At 39.6% G+C, this 23,303-nt stretch overlaps 1 protein-coding gene across 1 annotated transcript in view; it reads left to right on the forward strand.

Moving 5' to 3' along the window:
• TSHZ2 (teashirt zinc finger homeobox 2) overlaps positions 1–23,099 on the forward strand; it is a 139,757-nt gene extending 116,658 nt beyond the window's left edge. Inside the window, exon 2 of the mRNA XM_086623159.1 lies at positions 20,029–23,099. Coding sequence (XP_086479285.1) covers positions 20,029–23,099 — 3,071 coding nt within the window. The remainder of the gene's footprint in view (positions 1–20,028) is intronic.
• The last annotated feature ends 204 nt before the right edge of the window (positions 23,100–23,303 follow it).

Raw genomic sequence — 23,303 nt, forward strand, 5'->3', positions numbered from 1 at the left:
AGAACAGGGAAGACTGGGAAATAACATATGCAAATAAATAGAAGGAGTGTATTGAAATTGTTGTGCCTCCTGAAATATGCCCGGTCGTGCCTTCTCAGCTGTTTCATGGAGTTGTTCCCTCTGGTAGAAGGGGCTTTCCTTTACCTACGAAAACCTGCTTAGTGTTGCTTGTCCTCTTTTGTTCTGTTTTTATAATTGAGTTTTGCCATGTGTGAAATCCTGGTATTTTCTTTAAACCATGAGGATCAAATGCTTGAGGGACTCAAAGAATTTTGGCAAATCAGAAAGATTCTGAAGAGGCACAAAACTTGGAAAAGTTGGGAATTCATTCACCCCTACTTTCAACTAACGTGAGCACACGAACTTGTCAAACCTGTGGCTTTCTTTTTAAAGAATTAAGCACGGTGGGGAAGCATTGACATGCATATCTACACCTTCCTCTCTCTGCTTCTATTCATATATTCTTTCCTTTACCCCTCTCTTCTCTCCTCACCTGTTTACCATTATCGTTTTGGGTTTTTTCTCCTTTAGGTTACTTCTTGTTTAAGTAGCCAAGTCGCTCCCTTCTCAGGCTGCTTGCAGTTTTGCACCATGCTCATCCGTGCACTTTCAGACGGGTGTTTAAGGTCCTTGTGTGCCTCAGCACAGGCTCCCTCAGAAAGTCACCCCCTTTCTGTGTTCCCGTGTTGCGTTTACAGACACAAAATGCTTCACACGTATGTGTTTATCAGTCTGCCAGGCTTCCTCGTGCAGTGAGATGGGACTACCCAGTACCGTTACAGATGGTGCTCTCAGTTCTCCCAAACAGGTCTTAACCTGTCCTTTCATGTAACAATGATGCAGCTGGCCCTTCATTCAGCCTCTTGGAAGCTCGTATTTGGGGTTTCCTCCAATTTCTTGTGCAATAGTAAATGCATCACAAGAGTGCCCTGTGCCAGTTTTGAAGGGTAAAGGTGAAATCTATACTTTTCGGAAGTAAATAATAAAAGCGCCGCTGCTGTGCTTGCAGATGGTAGGTCATGCATCTCTGTAGCTACTAGCCTTCATGTGAGCTTGAAAGAGTGGCACCTGAGAGTCAGCAATGATTTCCTCTTCCTGGCCTGCGCCTGAGGGGATTTGAGTTTGCTTCTCATCTCTACCATAAATTTGGAAATACTGGATGGATGGATCTCCCTATGAGTTCCACCACCGTTCTGTCCCAGGCATATCATGATACATAGACAGATGCCCCTTTCATAAACTCATCATGCCCAGATTTCCACGTGGCAGCCGAACAAGTCGCTGTATTTCTCAGTGCCTCAGCTCTCTGGAGGCAGAGATGATAGTGCTTGCTTTGTGTTGCCTCTGAAGATTGGCATCTCCACACAATACGTCCAGTGCCTGAAACAACAAGGCTCTCCTCTTGCCTGGGCGTTCAGCTTTAACAATAATAAGATGAAATTAAGAACAGGCACAAAAAAAAGAAAGCTAGGTGCTAAATAACGAGGAGGTTAAGGCTGGTGTTTATTGGGTTTACTTTCCGGTGTGGGGCTGTGGCAAGTGCACATCCGAATGCTTTTCCCAGGGAAGTAACCTATCATGGATGTGGCTTGAACTTTTATTTGTGATTTTCATGAGCTTTCTAGAGCAGTGCATTCCCTGCACTGAGGTGACTACTTTGAGTTCGCTTTTTTAATTAAGGTTCTGTATTGTAACTAGTCAATGTACATTATTGGGAGAATGAATGTCAATGCCAGTGCTTTTTCTTTCTCTCCTTTATCTTTGTCAATGATTCAAAGACATGATTTATGGTTAGTCTCCGTCTTTCAGGATCATCCATCAAGCGCTGGTTTCACTACAGGGCTCGAAGTTGTAAATCATGCAGAAAGGCTGTCACTCATCTCATTTAACCCTTTAAACACAGAGATGGAAGAGGAGGGCTGTTCTTAGCAGAGATGTAAGAAGTAGCAATAAAATGGCCATAAAATTGATGAAGTTAGACTAATCTATATAATTAAGTGTTCCTTGTAATGCAATAATTATTATGAGGGACAATTAAAAAAACAGGGCATGACTCCACCCTCCGGGTTCATTCTGAGAACCTAGAGGACTTCAGGGCTCCATAAAATATGTCACTTTTTTGTTTTCTGTTTTGAGCTCCTTTCAGATTTTTTAATGTCCATTACAGACGTGAAGAGCTGAGCTTCACTTTAGAATCAATCACAGGCTACTTCTGATTGTGACCTTGCAGTGACTAAAGAAGGAGTGCAAAAGCCCATTAGCAGCTGCTATTTTCAGCTTTGTAAATTAACAGTTCTTTTTCTTCTCTCTCCTTTTCCCCGCTCCACCCCTCCCCTTTTTTCTCTTTTTTTTTTTTCCTTTTCTTCCTTTTTTTGGACAGGAAGACAGCAAAAAATGAAATGTGTAAGTGGCATGGGAGCTTCCACACTTAGCCTTGTCTCGCGGGCTTGAGGACGAGTGACAGCTTTGGCCAAGTGGCTGATTGCTTCTCCGTGTCCTCCCCTGCCAGCCTGGGCCGCTGCTCCCAGGTCACATTAAGCACTAACTTTTCAGACAATGCCTCCACCTGCTCCGAGCACAAAGCCAGGGAGACTGGCATTAAATAATGAGGTGTCTTTCTTTTTTCACTTGCTATTTTATTTATTTATTTTTGGTTCAAAGTGTCGGAACTTGGTAATGGAGGGTTATTAATGAAAAATATATGTTTGGGGTCTATTTGTTTAGATTCTGCAGTGACTTGATGGCAATTTTATCCCTGAATTATGCATGGCTCTGTTTTGCCTAGGCAAGCTGATACAAACAACAAATATAGTTAGAAAAAGATATATCAGTAAATAAACTGAAAGGTTGTAAAATATGAATGTTTATCATCCAGACGGTGCTGCTTCTCGTCTTTTTTACATGAGCACTACTTGAGATGGTATTTAGGAGCTTGGGACTTCTTCTGTTCCAGCAATCTCTGCAGCTTGTCACAAAAACAAATGACACCAGAGGGAACCTTGTCTTACACTGTATTCTTTTGCATGAACCTCAGTCTTCTTAAGGTATTCATAATTTAAATTTATGTCTTGATTTATTGGAAGATCCTACCCTTCTTCCCTTGCAGACCTATGCTCCTTTTAACCCAGACTCCTTTCCTTTTCCATTTCAGTATTTAGCATCTGCTCACCTAACTCCAGGTGAACGAGAAATGCAGAGCACCAGAGGAAGGTGTGCATTCAGGATGTACACCTGTTTTGTCGTGCTGAGGGCAGACAGAGTGCCCCACTGGTGGGGCATAACAAACTGCAGCCTTCCCCATTCCCTGCGTTAGCCCTCTGTGTGCAGAACTAATTCCTGCTATAAAGAATAACACCTGCCACTGCTTTGTGAGCCTTGTCAACGATCTGAATTTGTAAACAGGTCTTTTTCTGCGTCTTACAGAGTGTTAGGGTTGTGAACTGAAAGTAACTTTGGGGGGGAAGAAAGGGTAAAATGTTTAATCATCTGATGGGATTAAGAGAAACTTTTAATTCTCCATCTAGGAGATAAATTCTATTTTTTAAAATACCATCCATTTGTAGCATCGTGATAAATTAGCACTTGTTTTATTCTGGACTAAAGTCTCATCCCACAGGGATCTCCAAGAATTTCTGCTGCTAAAATATAGCATAGAGGAAATTATAATTTTAGCATCTCTCTGCAGTCTTAATTAAAACTGTTCTTCTGATATAAAGCTGTGGTGTCTAATTACCAGAAAGCCGTCAGAAAGTAACTTTCAAAAAACCTGTGTCAAAAAAGAGTTGGGAAGACTAGAAATATTTATTCAATTACAAATTTATAGTGCTGGTAAATTTTTTTGAAGTCTAGCAGTCAGCATTACTACTAATTCATCTCTCAATATCCCACCTCACAGGACAAATTCTCGTTTCAGATCCTCTTCACTGAACAGTTGCTTTTTTCCAGACAACATTTGGTGGGTTTGCTTGAGCAAACTAGGGAATGTTTCCTAGTGTTTTTTTATCTTGCACGTTCGCAAAGCACTTGAAGTTTTTTATTTCAGTGTATTCCACATCTCAAAGTCAAATTCTGGCACAAACATCCATCCATTTTACCTTCGGAAGCACGCAGATGCTCTGCAGTGCAAAACTATTAGTTAACCTGCAGCAGAGTCAGGAATCCACTTTGAGACAGTCCTAGTTCCTGTTTTTTCTTACTGAGCATGTGCCATTGCCTCAAAAAGGCTCATGTTTAAGGCAAAATCTGCTCTTTGTTTGCCAAGAAGTCAGCAGAGCCTGTGCTTGCTCATTACAGGTCTGACTTGGAGAGCTCATGAACCTCAGCCAGGTTTTGATGACCATCTCCCTAGTCATGAGACCATGACTGAGCAGAGGGTTTTGATTTTGTTACCAGCTTATTTTGTAGCTCTACCTGCCGAAAGTCCCTTTTCTGAGATTTGCATAAAGTAAAAAAAAAAAAGGCAAGGTAATATGATGAATGCTGACAGGTACATTTGCTACAATTGATTAAACACTTTTGCCATCCTCACGAATTTCTTTCACCCGCCTCATGTCTTGCCAGAGAGAGGTGTGAGTGACTTTGTCATTGACATTAAACAGTTGTATCTACTTCTAGCTGCAAAATGCTATCCCCAGAGTTTGTTTACTCGATCTGTATTTCCAATCAGTGCAGAAGGTTTACTAAAGCAGTTCATTACTGATTTATTTATGATGTATTTAGATAGCAAATATGGTTCTGTCAGCAGTTGCTGGCTAAACAGTGTTGACAGACATTAATAGCATATGGTATAGGAATGGAATTATGATCTTTAAGATTCTTTGTGTCTCAACATACATTTACAGTTTGCATTTTTCCTAGGTAGAGAGACAGATAACTTCCAAACAAGAAAACAGTGCTTCTTTTTCTTTCTGTAACCTTTGGGGTTTGTTGGTGGTGACATTAAAATCTTCTGTGCCTGTTTAGCTGTTCAATTTAATGGAAGACAAATTCTCCCAAAGGTTTAATTTACTCTCACAAACTGAAATCACTGCATTCTCACCATGGGAAATGGCCTTAATTTTCCCAGCCTTCAGTATACATCAAGCATATAATTCATTTCTCCCCCCTCAATACTTCCCTCATTAGAAAACAAAGTTTTTGATATTTAAATGTTACATAGTTTAAGTTGAGAAACAGATCTTCTCAGCCCCGTAAAGTGCATTTGCAGGCATGATTGCTTCTCTCTGACAGCAATAGATTTATACAGAGTGGAACAGAAAAACACTTGAATTTTTGACCTTTAATTGTCTGCTTCCTCTAACACCAGTGTTTTTACCAGTGTCAAGGAGAAAAAGCAAAAAATGTGACTGCTCATAGAGGAAAGAAGAACAGGTAGTGGTGAAACCACTTTGTGGCAGTTGATACTGGTTGGGGAGACTAAATTGTGTTGGGAAAGGACTAGGGAGGAGGATGAATTTCATATGAGAGGTTGCCTCTCAATCACATGAGGACAAACAAATTGGGAATAAATATGGGAAATCATTTCATCCTTCTTTTTAGATTAATGATAATGGAGGAGGTGAAGTGGAAATATACTGTTTAATTTCTGAAGTATTAGGCAATATTTTGCTTTCCAAAAAATGGAATTAATCCCCCCGCCCCAATTTGCTGGAATTAGACTGCATTTCCATAGGATTGGCTGGCCTCAGAACTGTGCTTCAGAGCTCCTTCTAACAAATACTGAAAATTATCAGGTAAAAGAAAAGGAAAAAGAGATCTTCTGAAGAAATGCTCTGGTCATATAGAACATCACCAGTGAGTGCAGGTGTGCGATTTGCTGGGAGAGTGAGGGCTTTTGAGTAACAGCTACAGGAATGTGGTATTTTTTTTTTAAATTACTGCTATTTTTGATAAATTGTTAGCGGGTTTAGGATGTAGATACTTCCTACTTCCACTGCTATTGGCAGTAAAAAATGAATATATATACATATACAAATATATATCTATACCAACCAGACAAAAAGAAACAACACTAGCAACAAGAAGAGGTTCTGTACAGAGAGAGCCAAGAAAAATAAAAGATTGAGCCAATTCTTCCTCTGCCTTAATACATTTGCTTCAAAATAATTACATCAATAAGAAATTTAGCCTATTGTACATGGAAACGTTAATATGCCATTAACAGCTGAAAAATTACTACAAATTAAACCCAAGCATGGGCAAAGCACACTCCAGGTTAGAGTCAGGCTTATCTCATTAGTGCATAAAGCTGGATAGACCCCAAGAGCTGGTTGAAATGAGCTGACCCTATCGGTAACCATTTTGAGAAGTTAACCTTTCTGCATCTTAAAGGTTTGCTATCCTGTGGTGTCGTAGCTCTACTAGCCAGTGGCTGCAGCGACCTGTGGCTGTTGACAGCTCTGGCACACACCAGTTGGGGCCTCCTGAATGGGGTCTTTGGAGGACTCTTCTGTTAGGCAAATACTTTGGTATTGCTGTTGATGTGGAGCACTGCTGCCTTGTCTGGGAACGTTAATACTGGGTTTTGCTTATGGACCAAAGACATTAGACCGTGAGTTGCCAAGAGATCTGCCTTGTTTAAACTAAAATTTTCTGTGGCAGCAGCAAAGATGGCCAGTTTTGCTGGTTCTTCTCCCAGTGAGTGTTTAAAGACTCTTTTCTTTACAAGGGGCAGAATATTAAGACAGAGAGAATTCTTAAATAATGAGTTAAAAGCAGATTCAGTCTTTCTGAATCTTCTGATTTTAAACATGTTTTTCTCTCTTTGTTTGTGCAACAGATTTCCAGTCAGTATAAGGGAACTGACTGCACAGAAGGAGCAATGAACTGACAGTATGATACATGTTGAAAAATTCAAAAATTCAATACAGACTAGTCAAATTCCAGCTGTGCATTGGTGGATACATACAGTAATTAGCCCTTGTAGACACGGCAAATTGTTAGTCGTTCAAGACAAACCTTGTGCAGGTACTAGCTAGATCTGTGACGTGCTTTGCCTTCATTTAAATTTTACCACAGATTGATAAACACATTAAAAAATCATTTCTTTTTTTTTTTTAGGTATTACTCCTGGTAGAAAAAGAAAGAGAATCAGCCAGAAATGCTTTAAAAGAGAAGTATTGTTTGGATTTGAATGTAGTGGATAAACTGAAAGTGTTTAGACAGTCTACAATGAAGTGTTGTTGGCCTCTGGTCTGTAATAAATGCTTCAATTTTATAGCTCCAAATCAACTTTACCCATAAAATCTCAAAGGACTTTCTCTACTTAGCAAATCAACTAGGACTTTGTGTCCATAGTCAGTGTATTCTCATGTATTATCAAAAAACCTGTGCAGATCTAAATGTATACAACTCCCACTGATACAGAAAATTTTTTTGGAAGTTTTACTTTCACATTATCAGTAGTTAGTCCAAAACCAGTGTTAGATAAGGTGCACAAGATTTTTTGACATGAACAATTGGATTATTGATAGCAAAAGGTTTCACTGGTGTGAAGTCCAATCCTCAATAACTATTTGATGAACTTCTGTCCAAGAAGTAGTCAAGTTAATGTGCAAGTCATTCCTTTTATTAAAAAGTTCTTATTCAACATTTCTCCATTTTTAGTATCATTGTCCACTTACCACTCTTTATATGATTTCAGTCATTGCTTCAGGGGTCTTAATCGAAATAGAAGTGCATATCCTGTAACACACTCTCACAGTATAAACACAATTTGAACACAGATGTAAATGTAATGCGCAAAATCCCTTGCAATGCTTCTATTTCTAAATGCTCTCTGCATCCATTTCCACCACAACTTAAAGAAGTAGACTGGGGTTTATTACCAATTCTTTCTGAAAGCCCTGATAATAATCCTGCTCTGTTTATCCTCCTGATTCCCAGAAGAATGTCGAGGAAGAACATTATACATGGATTCACCTATTGTCATAAAGGTTAAAGCCCTGCTCACGTTTAAGGAAACCCTCTTGGTCTGGTCTCTGCTCTGCACTTGTTTCGTTTGATTTATCTTCTGTTCTTCGTAGTTTCACTGATCACTTTCTTATTACTTTTAGACTTCCATCCATTTCAGTTTTGTACTCCTTTTCGAGCGATTTCTTATACCCCCCCTGCCACCTGCTCCCACCTGATAAATTATCTGCTCAAACTGTTGATCTTGACCTGGCATGGTCTCTTCCACAGAAAATAAATGATGCCACACAGACATATAATGATGCCTTAATAAACATCCCAGGTACATTTGCTCCTCTGCAGAAGTGCATAGCTTGAAAGGTGGTGTCCCAATTGCATGCTGATGCCTGGGAGACGGTGAAATGGAAAAGGCAGGAATTGAAACAAAAATGGAGGTTTGCTCTTTGTCTGTATTTAACTACACTTGAAAATTCCCTGGGCCTTTTTTCCACACTCTTGTCTGCACTTACATTTGTGATTACTAGAAACAGCAATAAATGTATTTTAATTCTTTAAACATTTTAAATGGCTTTTCTTTTTTTAATGACTTTTTCTGTATTTGAGATTGCCTGCAGCAGTAATTCCATTTTCAGAAAGTCAGTATTATGAGTAATTTGGGAGAGGTCAGATGCCCTCTGTTGCTTTTCCTTCCAAGTCTGAGTAAAGCACCGGAAAAAAAAATGCAAGGAAGTTTATAAAGTTTTTTTATTCTGTTACAGAGTTGGACAGTAGAGACGGTTAATCCACTCTTTCAGCTCTTTCAGGATTTTAGCGTCTGGATTTTCGATCCACTAGACTGCTTTGTGAATTCCTGCAGGCCTTAAATCCAGTTATGATGGATATAATACATCTCTTTTTTTGTACCGAGTGAGGTCCCTCACTTCAGCAGTGGTTACATCATGATACCTGTGCTGAAGAAGTCGTTTCTGTCAGTAAGTGACCTTTCTGATTATTGGATTTTTTTACCATAACTCATAGTTGTTATTTCTTGCTGAGTTTCAGGAAAAGCTGATCCTGTGCAGCTGCAGCCTCCTGTTGTTGCTGTCTGGTTTTTTTTATGCTTTGTCCCATATGATAAATTTCAGTTATCACTCAGGACAGGGCAGGAATGCAACACTGAGACTGTGGTGATGATGATCTGTAAATGATCCGTGTACCGGCCCTGGATCTAAGTCCTTCCTTGGATTATTTGAGACACAATTTAAAAGAAAACAGCTTAATATTTGTGTTTCAATCATTTTTCTTTCTTTTTTTTTTAATTGAGATTTCTGTTATTTTAATAATCTTGATGGATACTTGGAAACTATAATTATTTTCCATATCAGTTGGAAGCTTTTCCTTTTGACATGGATTGATTTGTTTTGCACAAGTTTCTTGCAGAATGGAACCAACAGTACTAATTTTACTACTGATAATTATTAGTATTGTTACTATTAATATGCCTTCATATCTGCAAGGAAACAGTAGGGTAGTATCCCAGATTGTCTGGGAAGAGAAAAGAAAGCACTGGAAGGTATCAAAACCGGGAGCTTTTCGGCCAGGAAGATTTTTGTTCCATATTGGTAAAAGATCTTTGTAGGGCAATATTGGTGTTGAGGGCAGCACATTAATAAAATTACAGTGGAAATAATAAAGATGCAGTGTATTTGCCTGATCTATTAAGAGAGTAATGAGATATGATTCCCCCAAAACTTCAGGTAAAAATGATTACAAGTTTGTGCTACCAAAGCCAGCACCAGCACACTTGTGGTCATCCCTCTTGCAGAGGGAGTATTTCAGGCAGGACCTTAAGAGAAGTTATTTCCAACTTTGAAACAAATTTCAAAGGGTTGCAGATTGATTCTTATCACAGTTCTGCAGCCTTGTCACCGTTGACTGCAATGAGAAGTGAAAAGCAGGATGAGGCCCTCTGAGTGCCTCCTTCTTTTGGCAGAGAAATGTCCAAACATGACATAGGTGGATGCATACCTACTGTCCCTATTAAATGCTCTTTTGGGTGACTTGTTTAGGTATCTCTCATTCTGACTACAGGGTAAGGGATAAAAAAGAAACCTGTGGACTAATATTAGTAGGTGATCTCACTCTGACCTGGCCTGTGTCAGTGCCAGCAGGAGGAAAGCCTTCTCTCTAATGAAACTTCCTTACCTACTGTCTCTGTTCTTTTCCACAGCATGGATTGAATTTTGGCTGCTGTATGTGCTCAGGAATGGTGTTGTGCATGTACAGTCTGTATGTTTGAAGGAGATGTTTTGACCTTTCTCATCTCTGACTGGTGTTGCAAAGATGGAGTGATGTAGAACAGAGATTTTGTGACAGAGTAATAATAAGAAAGAATCTGACTGCCAGTTGCTCATTACTGGATCTCTATTAAATGCCAGAACCTTCTATGTTTGCCTTCAAACAACACTGAGCACCTAAATCACCATAGTAAACAGATATAGAAAGAGACAGAAAGGTTAAAAGTGTACTCATAATCTCTTGCTTTTCCTCCTAAACATGTTTGATAGCAATATTGTTTCTTAAAAACAATATGACCTCATTTGTAAAGCAATATTCATGCTAAACTAGTCAGCTGTTAAATATACCCAGCACTGTGCATTATGATGAAGCTAAACCAGAATTTCAATTATTTTCTGGACACATTTAAAATTATAATACTTTACTGGGTTAGTGTTATAGTTCATCCAAATTACTCACAAAGTATCATATCAATCTCTTGCAACTGCTTATTGCTTACATATCTGAGAAGTTAGTCGAAGTAAGATGCTGTCTGGGGTAATGACCTTCATGCTGGCTTAGTGCTTTGATGGTTATGTGGCTATAAGTGCAGGGATGTCTAATGGTCAAAAGTCAACATTTGTTGGCCATAATATTTGTCACAAAAGAAACATACTATTCATTTGGGCCAACATTTGCAACAGTATGTTCCTGAAAGGAAAATAAAGAGGGAAATAAAACACTTGATGAGCTGTGTATTCTTCACTAGTGTCCCTTTTACGCTGAAATCTCAGCAAGTGGAAATTCACACTTCAAAATGCAAGCTGCCCAGGGAAGTGGTTGAGTCCCCATCCCTGGATGTGTTTAAGAATAGGGTGGATGAGCTACTTGAGGATATGGTTTAATGGGGATTAGGGATGGTTGGACTCGATGATCTCTAAGGTCTTTTCCAACCTAGAAGTCTATGAATCTATGAAAACAAAGCGAGAAGATGAGGAAGATATATTTCATTATACTCCCACTTTCTACTTATGTACCTCATCTGAAGAGATGTTAAGAGACAAATGATGTTGCAGTCGTGGTTTAACCAGCTATGAGTAACCAGCACAGATTTATGAATATTACTGGCGAGTAGGGATTAAAGCAGATCTCCTTGGAGCTGCAATATGGCTGTGTATCCAAAGGGAAAATCAACAGGCCCACTGCTCTTTAGACAAATGTTATAATAGTAGCGTACTGTTAAAGCCATATTAATATTTTCTAAATATAGGCTGTAATACTATGTCCTAGTCAGCGAGTTATTGCAAGCAGCTTGCATGTTATGCAGCATCTTCAAGCGCACATGAATTCTGTGCACTAATAAATACATGTAAGAAGTGCTGTTGGCTTCATCTCTACCCATCACTGGATCATGAAGCTGAGTACTCGAGTAGCTCTAGAGTTTCAGTTCACCATACAAGCACGATACACTTCCCAGTGTGCTCCTGCAGAACATGTACAAGAAGCAGCATTTTGCAGTTCAACAGGCAGGGAGGCCGGGATTTTGAAGAGAAAACAGCTGTTCATGGAGGTTATCCATAAAAACATCTGAACTGACCCTGTGTGACTTGTAAGAGGCCACCTCAGCCATCAGTGGCAGATGCCAGAGTTATGACAGTTGAGCCTGTCTCTTAGCTCCTTGTTCTGGCAGATTTTCTACCAAGGCTGCCTTATTTAATCCTTAATCTGTTAAGCTTAAGGCTGTTATTGTTTACATATTAATAATTAATTATTAAGTAATTATGGCAGTGAAGCATCATCATGCCATAGCCTCTCTTTATGGCAGATAAGCCTATCTACTATTACCCCAAACAGGACAAACTTAACATGATTATGAGCTTTCTTGAATCAGGACCTAAATTCTTCTCAATGAGACTGGGTGCTCCGTTGGATTTAGCCAAGCTGGTCTGTTGTGAATTGCAGAGGCCAAGAAATAAGCAGCCTTTTAGAAATAATAATCAAATAATTTGTCTCTCACATTGTGTTATTCAGTGCACTGAACAAGCATCAGTTATTAACAGAAACAGTAATTTCCCACAGTAGCAGACCATACCTACACACTCCAAAACAACTGTGTGAAGGGCTAGCACTTCAAGATTTTCGCACGTTGAACATAGTAATGAAAAGGAATGTGATTATATGGATCTATTTTTAGAATAAACATTGTACTTTCATACACAGAATTCTTCACTCTGATCAAGAGTGTTTCAGGGCAAGTGATGCTCTTTCACTGATCTATTACATCTAATAGGTCCAGATTCAAGTGTATCTCATGCACGTTCACAGTCAGGGCCCAACTCTTTTCAAGGGGAACGTGAAGAAGTTCTGTCCATGAGATAAGCCATGGATTCAACAGAAACGAGTGCAAGATTTTTTTTGGGGGGAGGGATAAAAAGCAAGTGTCCATAAACATAATCCTCATCTTCTTTCTATTTATAATTGTATTTAATATAAATGTACTTCATTACTGGAGAGCAGTCTTCATGGCCATACAATAGCAAACAAATTCTTCAGAAGCATCTTTAATTATTCATTTGGCTGTACTATATTTTATGCTACTTTTCATAAATGTTAATCTTTATTATTGCCCTACCAGGGAAAAAAAAAAAAAAGAAGGAAAGAAATACCTGTTATTAAATGACCTATCAGGCTGACATGGATAAATGTTGGTAGCTATTTAATTGTTTCCCATCTGCAGTTTTATACAGTTTCTATCAAACTGAAGGGTAATTTTTTTAGTAGCTGCTTATTTTAAATGTACAAAACCCTTGTGTGTAATTCCATTAGCTGCCCTACAGCATTGCAGTCTACAGTTTCCCTGAGGCTGTTGTGAAATATTGATGAAATCCTTGCTTTTGTGGCTTCCTCTGATACACTAAACATTTGTCTGATGTTAGTTGAACTTGAATGGATCTGTTCAGAGTTATATCAGTAGTGACTTCAAAGGCTGTAAGGCTGTTACAGTTTTTTTTTACAAACTGAAGTTTCAAAGCCTTACCATGTGGTACTTTAAAAAAACAAAGTTCATATCAAATGAACCAAAGTGCTAGCAATACACTGGTAAGACTCATTACAATTTCAATTTATATAGATATATATTTTTTTGTGATTCTGATTGGTAGCTCATGCCATTTAAAGAAATTTAGATTGGTGTTTAGGGTATTTAGGATAATGAAAGAGGGAAAACATAATTTGAAACTTGGATTTTAAATGAGGTAATCTATAAATTTACAAAGCCACTCTGCTGTTTCCCACGACAATAAGTAGGATGAGAGAAAACAGAAGAAAAGCAAAGAGAGACTAAAGTTTCAAACTTATGTTATCATCAGTAAAGTGATTAACACTGGTGCAGTTAAAATTACTAATGAGGAAAACATATTTGCTGCTACTGTATTTCTTTAACTATTCAGGACCAAACCGTGTTTTGGAAAGCACCCTTGGTGTCTGTACGAGCCATTAAACGTTGTGATGGCTGCCGGCTGCCCGGCTAAAACCGAGCCTGCCGAGGGCAGGGCGAGGACCTGGGTGCGAGGGACGGGGCAGAGGTGGGGTCTGCTGCCCTGCGCAGCAAAGGGCTGGGCAGGTCGAGTTCCTTGCGTTCAAATAATGCAACGGCTCATAGCTTTTGTCAGAAGGATATTTGCTGAAAATGCAATCTGGAGAATATCAAACACCTTCAGCTGGTTGAGACAATGAAATTGTGAGTTCCAGGGCTTTGCAGAAAATAACAAACAGAAATGTTTTTGACCAAAGGCAAATTATTCACTTACAGTGTTGTAAGCCCTCATGTAAGGAACTTGAACTGTTGGCTCTGAACGTGGTTCAATCCATTTCTGCAACAGCTAGCACCTGGCAATTCAGCCATTCAAAATGACTGAATCCAGAGCAAGGCAAATATGACTGAAGTTGCTGGTTTTTTTCACAGTGCAATAACTGACTATGTAAACAACATCATCCTTACGGAAAATTATTCAAGAAAAAACTGCATAATAATTCTGTCCTTGCTGTGGACTCTCAGCTCAGCAGAGCACATCAGCTCACCTCTCTATTTCAGTCTTCCTTTTCTTTGTTTTTTTTCTTGGTTTATGGTTGGTTTTGCTTCGAGTTTATGGGTCGCTCACAAGCCAGTTCCCTGCACGTATGCTTCCAGCCACTGATCATTTTCATTTGACTCATAACTGTGTAGGATGCAATGTACGGAAGGCATCATCTGTTCTCCTTTGTGCTGCTAAAAGTCCCACTGAAACTAGTGAGTGTTTTGCCTTCTTAACCAGTAGGAAATTGGACATTTAATAGAAAACTTTATAATACAACTCTAATTAGAGTACAGCAAAATGAAAGCCCAAAATTGCTTCATTTCAGCATCACATATAAATGATGGTTATGGCTCCATGGAGTTGCCTTTGCGTGTTAAAATTCAGTTATGGCAGAAGCCTCTCCAAGTTTCCTTGCTCCTAAGCTGCAGTGGCTTGCAAGCTTGGCACCACAGAGTTTGCTTCTATCCTCCAGCAGTGGGTGATAGTGGATGTTTCTTTTCCTCCTCTGCAGTAGGCAGAAGTTCGTACCCTAGTACCAGCTGCTGTAACTATTTGAAAAAGAAATGTCTAGAAAAAGGCAAAGGAATATTGGGAAAAATCTCTCCTTCGAGATGACAAGTTGTTTTGGACACAAAATTGCATCACTAGGGTGGTGACTGAAACTTCCTTACTGAGCCACTGATGTGATGGTAAGTAGTAATAGCAGCAAAAGTTGCAAATATGTTCCCATTATTCAAAATAATTAACTAGCCTCCCAGAAAAGAGGCAACTGAGTATATTCAGCCTTTTCTGAGGTTTTGAGAACACATGGCTTTATGAATAAACCTCACACTACCAGAACGTTTAGACCAGATGACAGAGATACTCTTTTGTATCCAACATCCATGATTCAGAGCCAGGCACTCTCTGCTCCCTCCGTGGTGAGAATGGTAACCTTTCCCTGCATTTTCTTTCCATCTTGCAGAATGTAACAGAAAGTTATTTCCCTGGTACAGAAATTGTTAACATAGTTTAAAAATTATATAATCCACACTTGTATTACGAGTTTCATGTTTTGAGAGTTCTTTCCATGAAACTCCATTGCATTTCCGGAGTGCTGCATTGCTTTAGTCCTGGTAAATTCCAAAATGTCTTTGATATAAGAGTTATGCAACAGAGTAGGCTTTTTTTTTTCCTCCGTTGCCAATTTATATCTTCAGCTGATTTTCAGACTGGGATAAATCTATAGCTATGAACTTCCATGAAGAGCCAGGTTAAGATTTGTCTTTGGGTAGCTAATGTGGTTAGACATTTTTGAGAAAAAGGAATGAGAAGTGGTCATTATCCATTATCTGCATGAAATATTTCAGAGAAAGAAACAGCTTCTGCCAAACACAAAAAGATGTTTGAGCTGAAGCCAGACAAGAAGGAAACAAGATCACCTTATAGCACTGTGAGATTGCTCTACTAATGATGTTATTTCAAGTAAAACTGGAATATATATATGAAGAAGTGCAGATGGTGCATGGATTTTACATGGATTAGCAGTGTTGTTCTGGACAATGATTCACTGTCCCTTTTCTTGGCAGAAAATAAATTTTCCAGTCTTGGAAAGAAACATGTATATTTATATTTTAAGAAATGTTTCCCTATGTGGAAAAAGAGCAAATTTGAGTGAAAATAGCATCCACTGGTGGAAAAGTTCACAGTCAGAATGAACACTTTAGAAAAAAAGATGTATTCACACACCTACAATGCAAGGTCGGAAGTGATGTATAACATGGTTATATACAGGTTAGTCAAGGGTGTGAGGGCCTGAAAGTCAGTACTGGATTCAGCATCACTGGGAGCTTGGCTCAGTGCTGTCTGCGTGGTAGGGTCAAGGCTTCAAGGTAGATGTGGATGGTTTTAGACCCGTAAGTTCAAAGAAGAGTTTTTGCAGGTGTATTAACTGAACCTGCGTTCTTTTAGTTACTCTGTAGAAATATGCTAGACATACCTAAGAAACTGACAACTTTTGAAGATAAAGAATCAACTGTCTATTGCACCCTGTCCTTGAGTAGCAGGTTTCTTAAGTTACCATGAATCCAATCACAAAGACATAAGGAAATTTTTGAAAAGTTAAAACCTTTTAAAATTGTGTCTATTATTATTATCCATATGATAATATTATCCTTACTGATGTCATGATTTTGAAATACGCTATCTCGAGATCGATCAGCACTAAAACCAAATACTGTATTTCCATTTAAGAAGCCATAAATTGCTTCCATTCAATGCTCTGAAGGTCCTGGGTTTTGTCCAGTCTTCAAGATAGTGAAATTTCTGTCCCCTGCTTCTTCAGAACTGCACATTGACCATGTTATATCTCTGCCTGAGTCTGTTTAATTTTAGTGGGAAAATTCTCATCTGGGAAAAGGAGGAAGCATTCTTCTGATTACTGAGTTTGAATTTCTTTCTTTTTTTTTTTTTTTTTTTCCTGTAAGACAGCTATATATGAGCATCTCAGAGGCTTGGAATGCCAGAATAAGCCTAGGGGAGAACTGGTGGGGAGAGAACAGGTCACTCAACAATTTATTATATGGACATCAGTATGATGTGTAAAATTTATGCCACTTAGTACAGACATTGCATTTATAGCACATGGGTGTACAAGCTGAAGACACCCTTTACTTATAAAATAAATAATGCAAAGTCCACTTAAATTAATGTTATTTCTGTTAAATAGCTACACCAGTTCACATCAAACTTCATATCCAATGAAATCTTACTAAAAAACGCTGTTGGAAGGACACGTGCATTTCTTGCACCCTAGGTTGTCTGCGCAGAAGAGGTCTCCACTGTCCTTAAAATGCCTGCAGCAATTTAAATCATTTAAATAAACAGAAATGGTTTTACAAGTAGGATACTGAAATGCATTTTCAAAGCTGCTGAGAACCCTAAACCATTAAAATGGACCTGACTTACGGTTTTGTGAAATTTTGATGGTGCTTTCTAATAAGTTACTTTTACCACACTCATAAGATTATGTCCGTGTCTTATACAGGCACAAAAAAAGAGGATTTCTCAGCACGAGTTACTCTTCTGTAAAGGTTATAGTAAACATGTCAATGCCTAATTAAGCAGAAAATTTTATCTGTATTGTGGGGGATGTGCAGCTGTCTGGTACTTCTGCTTCTCCTAGTAAATCCTTTTAGAAGGACAAAGGATATTGCAAGGAAGATACTACTGTATGTATCTTCCAAAGGAAAAAATTACCTTCTGGTGAAAAATGAGTTAATAGTATTCAAAGAATTGGTGCTGAAATGGAGAATCAAATTTGCAAAGACCCAAAACGGTGTGAATGCTGTTTGTTGTCTGTTTTGTCTGATTCCTTCATTGGATTCCCTCCTTATTTTTGTTTTGCTGGGTGTAACGTGCTTGGCATGGGGATACACCCTGGCGAGGGGCCAGCGTCGCTACCTACGCTGTACAGTATCTCTACCACCGCCAGAACCATGTCAGTCCGGCTCATCAGTTCATGCTGCTCGTTTAACAAGGTTACTACTCATGATGTGTAGGAGTCCCTCCGTTCTCCTTGTCCCCTGAAAAGCATACGAGCTCAGAAAGGAGTACACGAGAAGTATTATCTGGTTATTAGGGAAGAAGTTTAAGGAGAAAAAAGTATTTTGTTGTTAGTGTTGTCTTTGCTGCCTGCCTCAGTCTGATCAGTAAATGAGGCTACTAATATTTGCTGTACCCCAACATGCTGCTAAAAGGTGTATTTTTTAATATTTAACACTTGATATTTAATGTTTAGCTTCCTTGCATCTGCTGAGAAGCACAGTGTTCCTACTACTATGTGATTATTATTTTGTCATGCTGAAATGGTGTCCAGGTCGTTCGCTCATAGCTACTGCTGTTATCTTTGCCTCTGGTTGTGAAGCTGCCTGGCATCACCCCTGGCATAAGCCAAGCCCAGCTCTAAGCCAGTGTGATCTGTGCCGGTCCTAAGACTGTGGGAAGGAGTAGGAAAGATGACTCGTGGGTTTCTTAGTCCATCCACAGAGAGAGCCATCATTTGCCTCTTCTTATACTGCAGCTTCATCCAGGAAACAGTTCCTCTAGTTCTGGTTCATCTCTTCGGCTTGATGGTAGATATGTGTTGGAAGGGGTGAGATACACATGCAAACAGATTGAAAAATTTAAACACATATCTGAAAAAAATGTGAAAAGCTTTGTCCACATGCTAATTGAAATGCTTCTACCTTTTCTGTGCATCCCTTTTGATTTGCTAAAAGGATATCATTTGGGGAGGAGTACCAAATTCAAGAGAGCAAAATGAGCCAGGTTCTCAAAGAGCCATAAAATGGCTTTTCTCAGAAGATGAGAAGGAATTGGATTTTCAGCAAATCACACTTTTAGGCTCATTTACCTTGTGCTTTCTGAGCTTTTAGGGTTACTTCACAATTACAAGTACAAGAGTTTTATTTTATTTTTGCTTACTTATTTTTAAGGGCAGCTTTGATTTGGGGGTTTTGGTATTTATTTTTTTTACATACTAGCACAAAAAACTCTATCCTAAGGAAACATAACAAAGTGCTCCTGAGACTGCAGTGCAATCACTAGGGTGGGCAGCACTGTGTTTGCACCTAACTGGAAGAGCTCATCAACACATCTCCTACGAAGACCTGTGCTTCTGAAATGAACATTTAGTTTTGATGAGTGGCTGTCAATAACAGTGAATTGACTCAAAGTCTGCTTGCATTGTGCATAACAGCTTTGCAGTGTCTGTTAAAAAAATTACACTCGGTTTTTGTGATAACATATCTGAACCATTTGTTCTGCGCCATCCCTTCTTGTGGGGGTCTGGGAGTGAATTGCTGGCTGTGTGAATCACTGTGAATTTATCCACTGACTGCAATGGGCACACTTCACCCTTAAAAATCCCCTTCTTTAATTCTTCAGTCTGTTTTTAACCAGGTTATCTCCTGTAACTTAGACAGAATTACTGCTGATATAAGGCCAGGAAAAGAAAAACTGATTTCCTTAATTAATTTTAAAATTTACAGCTCTTCCAGTATCAAGTTCATCTTATTAATTAAATAGTTAATTTGTCAAAGAAAATCTTTCTGGATTTGTTCTGCTTTTCCAGTTTTACAGTTCACTTTGGTCTACCTGTGTCACATCTTAATTCTCTTCTGTAACTTTCCAAGGCTCTGAAATTTATGCATTTGTTTTTGTTGAAGCACAATTTGCTTTTATGGTACACAGTACATTACTTTTATAAACAGAAGAGTTCCACTTATTGCTATAGCTCTTTCAGATGTCGTATTTTGACATATAAATTATTTGTGTATGTTCTAATACGCATTTTTAGGTGATCAAATGGCAAAAGGTTACTGTACCTAAATGATGCTATGAACCAGGAAGATTATGGCAGTTATTTTTCTTCTGTTCCTTGCCAATTCCAGCCTTTATCTCACTGAGGCTAAAACCAATTTGTTAGAATTGAAGATTTTAGTATAAACTTTAAATTCTTACATATGAATTTTCCAACTGTCCCATTACAGGACAGTTAGAATTATACTCCCATGACAGGAAAATTATTAACTCAGAATCTCTGGCAGTTATAAAGAATTATGATCATCTACCAATAAAATGCAGCAGCATTCACAAAAAGAGACGTAATTTGGCTTTTTTCACTTCCAATAAAGTTGTAGATTAAAACAAAGTCCAGTAGAGAAAATGCATAGTGAAACTAGAAAGCTCAAGCTGTAGTATCCTTCTTTAACAAATTATTTCATATATTGACATTACATTTCAGGCTATGTCCAAGAGGAAGATTTGAAGGAAGAGGAAGATATAAAGGAGGAGGAAGAAGATGATGATGACAGCAACTCAACTGCTCAGCTCCAGGGCAGCAACGACACTGGCACGGATGAGGAACATGAAGTGGGTCCTGAGCAGAAAGGGAACTTTAGTTACCAGAATTCCCCTGTCAGTCATATATCTAACCAGGATGCCGAAAATGAATCGCTACTAAGCGATGGCAGTGACCATGTGGCAGACATTAAAAGCATTTGCTCTAGAGAGCCACAGGACCCAAAAAGCAGTGCCCATCCCAAAGCCCAGAATGAAGCACACAACTGCATGGATAAAATGACAGCGGTCTATGCCAACATACTGTCAGACTCTTATTGGACAGGCTTAGGGCTGGGTTTCAAGTTGTCTAACTCGGAAAAGAGGAGTTGTGACAACAGAAATGGAGGGAACAAAGCTGATTTTGATTGGCACCAAGACGCGCTGTCAAAAAGCTTGCAGCAGAATTTACCTTCCAGACCTGTCTCGAAACCCAACCTGTTCAGCTCGGTGCAGCTCTACAGGCAGAGCAGCAAAATGTGCGGGACTGTGTTCACGGGCGCCAGCCGGTTCCGGTGCCGGCAGTGCAGTGCTGCCTATGACACGTTGGTAGAACTGACGGTTCACATGAACGAGACAGGTCACTACCAAGACGACAACCATAAAAAGGACAAGCACAGACCTACCAGCTACTCCAAGCCCCGAAAAAGGGCTTTCCAGGACATGGACAAGGAAGATGCACAAAAAGTTCTGAAATGTATGTTTTGTGGTGACTCTTTTGATTCCCTTCAAGATCTGAGTGTTCATATGATAAAAACAAAACATTACCAAAAAGTGCCTTTGAAGGAGCCGGTACCAACCATTTCTTCAAAAATGGTCACTCCAGCAAAGAAACGTGTGTTTGATGTTAACAGGCCTTGTTCCCCCGATTCCACAACAGGGTCTTTCTCAGATACTTTTTCTCCTCAGAAGAATGCGAACCTGCAGTTATCATCTAACAACCGCTATGGCTACCAGAATGGCGCCAGCTATACCTGGCAGTTTGAGGCCTGCAAATCCCAGATTTTGAAGTGTATGGAATGTGGAAGTTCCCATGACACCTTGCAGCAGCTCACGACCCACATGATGGTCACTGGCCATTTCTTGAAAGTCACAAGTTCAGCTTCAAAGAAAGGAAAACAACTTGTTCTGGATCCTTTAGCTGTGGAAAAAATGCAATCACTGTCTGAAGCACCAGGCAGTGACAGTCCGGTTTCAAAATCAACCAGTAAATCGTCTGCAGAATGCATAGCTCCCAGCTCTGAACTAAAAAAAGAAAGTAAAAAAGATAAAGCTGATGATACAAACAAAGATGAGAAAGCAGTAAAAACTGAAGAGTATGAAGATGCTCTTCAGAAACCACTGGATCCCACAATGAAATACCAGTACCTCAGAGAAGAAGATTTAGAAGATGGTTCAAAGGGTGGTGGGGACATTTTGAAGTCTTTGGAGAACACTGTCACAACAGCCATCAATAAAGCTCAAAATGGAGCACCCAGCTGGAGTGCATATCCCAGCATCCACGCAGCTTATCAGCTCTCAGAAGGAGCTAAGCCATCTTTGCCTGTGGGTTCCCAAGTACTGCAAATCAGGCCAACGATCTCCAATAAGTTGAGGCCCATAGCTCCGAAGTGGAAGGTCATGCCTCTGGTCCCTCTCTCAGCCAATGTGGCCCAGTGCACTCAAGTGAAGAAGGAAACCGATGACAAGGAGGAGGTACAAAAGGACTATGCTAAAGAGGCCATCCAAGCTGAGCCTGCCGCACTCAGCCAGAGCGAGAGAGAACCTCTCCTCAAATCTGAAGCCTCTGTGGAGCCAAAAAAGACAGAACCATGTCCCTTGAAAGAAGAAGACAAAATTAAAGAGGACAGCGGAAAAGAAAAACCAGTCCTCAAGGAACCAGCAGCAGCTTCTCTTAGTAATGGTTGTGCTGCTGCCAACCATTCATCTGAACTGCCTTGTGTCAACCCTCTCAGCGCGCTGCAGTCAGTACTGAATAATCACTTGGGCAAAGCCACTGAGCCTCTACGGCCTCAATCCAACTCCAGCCCCAGCTCTAGCACAATTTCTATGTTCCACAAATCTAATCTAAATATGATGGAGAAGCCAGTTTTATCTCCTGCTCCAACCCCACCAAAGCCTGCAAGCGTATCCAGGCACTATTTGTTTGAAAACAATGATCAGCCTATTGACCTGACCAAATCCAAAGGCAAGAAAGCTGAGTCAGCTCAAGCACAATCTTGTACTTCTCCACCTCAAAAACATGCTCTGTCTGACATTGCTGACATGGTCAAAGTTCTTCCCAAAGCTACTACACCAAAACCTGCTGCATCTTCGAGGATCTCGTCTATGAAATTGGAAATAGATGTCCGACGCTTTGAGGATGTCTCAACAGAAGTCTCCACTCTGCATAAGAGGAAGGGCAGACAGTCAAACTGGAACCCTCAGCATCTTCTCATTTTGCAAGCTCAGTTTGCTTCCAGCCTCTTCCAGACATCTGAAGGTAAATATTTATTATCAGATCTAGGCCCACAAGAGCGCATGCAAATTTCAAAATTTACTGGACTGTCAATGACCACCATTAGCCATTGGTTGGCAAATGTCAAGTATCAACTTAGGAAAACCGGAGGAACAAAGTTTTTGAAAAACATGGACAAAGGACATCCAGTCTTTTATTGCAGCGACTGTGCATCTCAGTTTCGAACCCCATCTACTTACATTAGCCACTTAGAATCTCATCTAGGTTTCCAAATGAAAGACATGAACAGGCTGGCTGTGGAGCAGCAAACCAAGGTAGAGCAAGAAATCTCCAGAGTTTCAGTTCAAAGATCTCCTGAAACAATAGCTGGAGAAGAGGACACAGACTCTAAGTTCAAATGTAAGTTATGCTGTCGGACATTTGCGAGCAAACATGCAGTAAAACTTCATCTAAGCAAAACACACAGCAAGTCACCAGAACACCATTCACAATTTGTAGCAGAAGTGGATGAAGAATAACTCTTAAGGTATGCATGCTCTATAGCGAGTTTTAATTTCATCGTTTTCAGGAGGCTTCATAAGACATTCGTACTTTCTTAAATGTAGGAAAACAGTACAAAATGCGTAACGTACTCCTGCTTCGTTAATCTGATTGCATGTACATATCCATTTTATAATGTTTTCAAGGGGCAAGCTTGGGAAATGCATAACCACATTGCCCTA

Source organism: Tauraco erythrolophus, chromosome 18 (assembly GCF_009769465.1).
Source record: "Tauraco erythrolophus isolate bTauEry1 chromosome 18, bTauEry1.pri, whole genome shotgun sequence".
Taxonomy (NCBI): Eukaryota; Metazoa; Chordata; class Aves; order Musophagiformes; family Musophagidae; genus Tauraco; species Tauraco erythrolophus.